This window comes from Juglans regia, chromosome 9 (assembly GCF_001411555.2).
Source record: "Juglans regia cultivar Chandler chromosome 9, Walnut 2.0, whole genome shotgun sequence".
Taxonomy (NCBI): Eukaryota; Viridiplantae; Streptophyta; class Magnoliopsida; order Fagales; family Juglandaceae; genus Juglans; species Juglans regia.
Genome location: NC_049909.1, coordinates 11,236,059 through 11,242,168, shown reverse-complemented (window position 1 = coordinate 11,242,168; position 6,110 = coordinate 11,236,059). Strand labels below are relative to the sequence as shown.

General features: G+C 41.9%; 1 protein-coding gene across 1 annotated transcript; it reads right to left on the bottom strand.

Moving 5' to 3' along the window:
• Positions 1–3,481: 3,481 nt before the first annotated feature.
• Positions 3,482–4,387, bottom strand: LOC109000267 (uncharacterized mitochondrial protein AtMg00310-like). The gene has a single exon (XM_018977096.1). It carries the CDS (start codon positions 4,385–4,387, stop codon positions 3,482–3,484), a length of 906 nt encoding a protein of 301 aa, XP_018832641.1.
• Positions 4,388–6,110: the final 1,723 nt, after the last annotated feature.

Genomic DNA, 6,110 nt, shown 5'->3' with positions numbered 1-6,110 from the left:
ACAAACTTCGGACATACATTCCCCTTTATCACCCCCCCACCCCCCCATTTTTCCCATCCCTTCTGGATGACTCTCTGGATCTTGGCCCTTTTTAGCACTAGGCTCCCATCTAGATTTTTTATTCCACCCCCACCCCTAGGGGATCTTATCAGCATGAAGCCAAGCCCCAAATTGGGGAAGCTCCCCCTCCAAAATTTCTTTTCTCCCACAACCATCCACCCCATGCACGATCTATCCACACGAGAAGCACATTCTAGGTAACTTCTCATATTTAAAACTCACCCACACACTCTTCCCATTGACAGAGATCAAGCGACCCCTGGCAATTGGCTTTTGTAAAGAAATCATCACTCTCACCCTCAGAAACCTCCCCCAGCCAACCCCATCCTCCGGTACATCAACTTCCATCACTTTCCCCACTGAGTCACCAATTTGCATTCCTTTCCTTTCATCCATACACCCCATCGGCAAATTATGCACCTGTACCCAAAAAATTTCTTCCTCAAACTTCACGACACTTGGTTGAGCACATGCATCAAACACTTGAACTACCAAAAGGCCATTATCAAACAGCCACGGAGGACCATCCCACATCGTTCCTCAAACTTCTTGCCTGTGATTCCTGCCTACAGTGCATGCGGTAGCGATGGTGGTAAGCAAGGATTGTGGTAGAGTCTCGCCTGTGATTCCCACCTACGGTGCATGCGATAGGGATGCTGGTAGTCCTACCTACGATTCTTGCCTATAGCGCGAGCTGCAGGGATGGTGGTAGTCCCTCCTGTGATTCCCGCCTATAGTGTCCGATAAATGACTATGTTGGGCATTTTTTCACGTAAATGATGAATTATGATTTAATGGTTACGAGCACCATTTTTTGGAAAAATTGGTTGGTTTATGATTGGGCGATTTTCTAGGAAAATGGCGGATATTATTCATGGCATGTTTTGGGTCAAATGGGATTTTTGGGGTGCATTGGAAAATAATCATTTTCGGGAAAAATGATTTTTTTGGGTCACATTTGTGTTTCTTCATGTACTCATGTTTGTTGGTTGCATTAATGCATTTTTATCTCATGGGTTGCTTGGTTGATTACTTGCTGAGACTCATAATATCATCATATTCGATACCATGCGGTACCGTTTTATGGTATCATAGATTTTGATGCAGATGAGGACGAAGATCTTGAGGATTCGGCTCTGCCGAAGAAGTGATTCGGGATCACTTGCTTGTGTATTGGGATTTGTCTCCCACTTTTTGGCTATGGATTTGGTTTGTATTATATTTATATTAGATAACTGTATAACTTTTTAAAGACAATTTATTTTGGATATCTGTATTTAAATATCTGGTACCTATTTGGCTAACTCTTAATTAACCGCTGCGACTTTTGTTGTGCACTTCTTACATGTTGCACACACGTGAGCACTTATCGTTGGGATGCGTGACCCGTATTGTCATCATCCCGACGTCACGATTCTCGCGTTTCCGTACGTGGGGGGTCGGGGGCTTCACAATAATAATAATAATGGAAAGTGCATCCATAGTTTCCTCCAAACTACAATGTAGTTGCTCAATCCCAGCATACTATTCCTTTCAAATACTTTAAACCCACTATAAAACATTTAGGTATATCATGCTCAGATCTCATTCCACTTCTCCCATTCACACAAACATCCACATATTTTGTATGTGAAAAAAAGGAAGAGCTAGGGTTTCGCTGCAATGGAAAGAAAACCACCCTCGTATAATCATGACTTGTATGATCTTCAGTCTTGGGATGACCAATAGAAACACAGCAACCCAAACCCCGCTCCTTTGGTCGCCACTGCCACTGCCGAGAAGAGTAGTATCGATTCCAGTACAACTGCCGATGACAAAAACAAGGTTGGAGAAGGACTTGGAAAGGTGAAGGTCATGGCTTCAAATGGCATGAAGAAGGTCAAGGAAAGTACTTCCTTAGGATTTCAGTGGATCAAGGACAAGTACCATGAAATTAGCCAGAAGAACTAGAGGTTCTCTGGCTTAGTTTGATTGCATGTACAACGTCTCTCTCCTATATTATATCCTTCCTGAATTTCACCATCTTAATTAATTACTCTTGATAATAACAATAATTTGGCCTGGAAAGCAATTTCGTGAATCTATAATTTTAAGTTTTAGTATTAAATTTGTGTTCCAAGAAAATTGTAGTAATTAAGAAAGGTACGTACCACTTCGATCGGGTTTGAAATAACTCCGTAAACTCGGCCTTAATTTTCTTCTTCTCGTCCTGAACAAAAGGTGGGGATTTGAGATCCCTACAGTCACTTCAAAATATTCCAATTTCAGTAAAAAAATATATAAAAAGAAAACAAAGGGAATGGAAGTTTGGATTAACGGAGTAGTTCTTTTTTTTGAAACTAAAGATCATATATATTGCTCAAACAGACGAATTACATTGTTCCTTACAAATGATATGCTCAATACATCTTGGAATACATTCAAAAGAGAATAAATCTTCTGCACTATTAAGGGCATCCTTGGCTAGCAAATGAGCTGCCATATTAGCATCCCTTCTTGTGTGCCCAATACTCCAGCCCGAGAAGGACTTCAGAGTTGCTCTGCATCTTCAAGAATTAGACCACCAAGACTCCAATCCCTGACTGAGCTTTGCATCTGTTTAATCACCTGCAGGGAGTTCCCTTCAAGGATAATATTTGTAACTCCTATGTCCTTGCAGAAAAGGATTGCCATCAACATTGCATAGGCTTCGGCAGTGAAGGATGAACCTCTTAAAATTCTTCTTGATCTGATAGTTCCCTAGACCATACCTTGCCAGTCCCTCAGAATAGCTCCGATGCCTATCACTCCCAAAGACTCATTTAAAGCAGTCCTCAAGTGGCTTTTTCCATGAAAACTTATCCTTAGGATAGTTTGCTGCTCCATGAGCATTGAATTGGACCTTAGCTGCTTTGAAAAGTCTTGTATGCTCATAGGCCTTATGGATTATAGAGTTGGGATGTCTGAAGTCCTTACCATGCACTACTTCGTTTCTTCTATTCCATATAAGTCTTGCAATTGATCCTGCCGCCTCAAGTTCAGCTTTAGGTAATTTTTCAGTTAGCTGGTACCAAATATCTTGAAACAAGTCATGCTGCATGGTCATTTTCATAATCTTGATACTTGCTTGGCCCCATACGTCTTGAGCAGCACTACAACCCCATAACACATGACCTGTTGATTCCCTTTCTAGGTGACAGATTGGGCATAGATTACTCTCTCTCAACTTTCTCTGCTGCAAGTTTGAGAATGTAGGGATAGCCTCATTACAAGCCCTCCAGAGGAACATTCTAACTGCATTAGGCACTTGCAACTTCCACAAGGATTTCTAGGTGCTGCTTTGTGTACCGACTTTCAAGGATCCTGCTTCTTGCCTTACCATAATTTCCTTTTGTAAGTGGTATGCACTCTTGACTGAGAAGAGGCCAATTTTGGACCACTCTCAAGTTAGTCTGTCTTCTCTGTTACCCAAGCTAATAGGGATGGATTTTATGAGTTCCACCTCTTGCTGGGAAAAAAGACTGTGAAGCAAAGGAACATTCCAGCTCTTCTGGCCAGGGATCATGAGGTCTGCCACCCATTCCAACCTACAATTTCTGTTAGCTGGAGTCAGTGAAAAAGGCTTTGGTAACCATCTAAACTCCCATATCTTAACTTTGAGTCCAGAACCTATTCTCCATATGAGGCCCTCTTTAAGCAAATCAAGTCCTGCCATCAAACTCTTCCAGGCTAGGGATGGTCTACAACCCACTGTGGCCTCTAAGAGGTTCTTTGATGGGAAATATTTCTGCTTAAGTACTTGGGTAGAGAGGGAGTTTGGGTTATTAAGCATGTTCCACCCTTGTTTAGCCAGGAGAGCAAGGTTGAAACTGCTAAAGTTCCGAAAACCCAACCCACCTTGATCTTTCCCTCTACTCAGATAACTCCACTTAACCCATTGAACTTTAGACTGACCCTCATTTGAACCCCACCAAAACTTCCCCAGCAGTTGGTCTAGCCTCTTGGTGATGGATTGAGGAAGGAGAAAAATGCCCATGGTATAGGTAGGAATGGCCTGCAGAACTGATTTGAGTAAGATCTCTTTTCCTGCTGCTGAGAGGCATGATGTCTTCCAATTTGTAATTTTTTCCCAAGCTCTGTCAATAAGGTTGTGAAAGGCTTTAGATTTAGCTCTGCCAACCATAGTGGGAAGCCCCAGGTATTTTTCAAAGGAGCCTGAAGACTTGACCCCAGCAATGCTCAAGATTGTTTTCTGGTTTTCGAGTGGAGTGTTTTTGCTAAAGAAGATAGAGGACTTTTCCTTGTTTAGAACTTGACCAGCATTCTCATAGATGCTAAACAGCCTCATCAGATTGCACCATTCAAGGGAGTTTGATTTACAGAAAACTAACCTATCATCAGCAAAGAAAAGGTGGCTAACCCTTTGGGGGCCTTTGCCTATGGGAACACTCGAAATACTTCCAATGAGTTCAACATTCTGCAGCGTAGCTGATAGTGCTTCTCCATAGAGGATAAAGAGGTAGGGGATAGGGGATCCCCTTGCCTTAAACCCCTAGTTGGCTTGAAGGTGGCTTGGGCCTCACCATTTAGGAATATTGAGTAGGAAATTGAGGAGATGCAATTCAGTACAAGGGAGATCCAAGACTGATCAAAGCCCAATTTACTCATAACAGAAGAGAGGAAACTCCACTCCACGCGATCATAGGCTTTGCTCATGTCTAACTTGAGAGCCATGAAGCCTAATTTGCCTTTCATTCTTGTAGTCATGGATTAATGGAGTAGATCTAGTCTTTATGTTCTCTTAATATTAGCCAATAGATTTACATAGTCCAAGAGAGGGGTCACCGTGAAAGTGATTTGTGTTAGCATTCCCGTGAAAGGACTGTCCAAGGTATCTACTGTAGGCTGCCATAGAAGAGCGCATTAACTTTGAAATTTGAGAAAAGCAACAGCCTAGGCTAGAAGGGCATATTGGGCCAATCAGAATATGTTTACGTGCATATATGTATAATATATATATATATAATGTTGGTTCACTTAAGTGAGCTAAACGACGTCATTTTACACCTACGGTTTAGAAAAAAAGAAATTAAAATGAAACGATGTTGTTTGGATTTAAGGTTTAATAACCCCTCATCCCCCGTCCCCTCCCTCTCATTCTCCTGATTCTCTATTTCTTTTTCAGACTCTCTCCTCTCTCACGAATCAGCGCCATGTCTCTCGTATGTATGTGTTGGAAGAAATATGGAAACCACTACAACACTAATTTCTGAATTTCGAGTTGATTTGCTGTGAATTTCGAGTTGATTTGTACTGAATTTGGGAATAGGCTCAGAAACTGACCCCCAAACTGCCAAACTAATCGGTATTGACCGTCAGATTCCTGCCGATTCTCTCTCTCCCTGTCGGCCAGTTTCGGTTGGTACCAACCTCTTATAAACATGTCAGTTTGGTTTCGATTTTAGACTGAAACCACACCGATAGGATCTATTTTTAGCCAATTTAAACAATGGAGCAATTAAAGCTGGTAAAGTGGCTCGTGTCGCATGTGGAGACTCGAATAAGGGCAGCATGTACATTTCTCGAGCCACATAAACGACGTGTATAGTTTACACGTTAGTTGGACATCATCACCACCACTCTCATCCCATAGATCGGCAAAGTGAGATTCATTTGGGGTGGCGTGGGCTGCTTTCAAGTGGTTGAATCTCAGTAGACTGGTCTTCTTCGACCCTAGAAAGTAAATTAAAAAACTAAAAAAAGTCTGGCATACAAGCCTTGGGTACGAAAGATGGCCGGGGAAATGGAGGATGGAAGGATGGAGGTGCTGCCTCCTCTCCGTAGGCAAAGAACCGGTTAGTTTTTTTTAAGAGACATTTTGAGAGAGAGAGAGAGAGAGAGAGAGATGGCTTTTTATGATGGTCAGCTCAGAAGAAATTAATTAAACTACATCTCCGACTTTCAATCACTCTACAGCACTAGCAATGTTATGATCATCCTTTCCTATGCTAACAGCAGGTTTTACTCCTGCTCTAAATTTTCCTACATTTTCTAATAGAAAATAAATATAC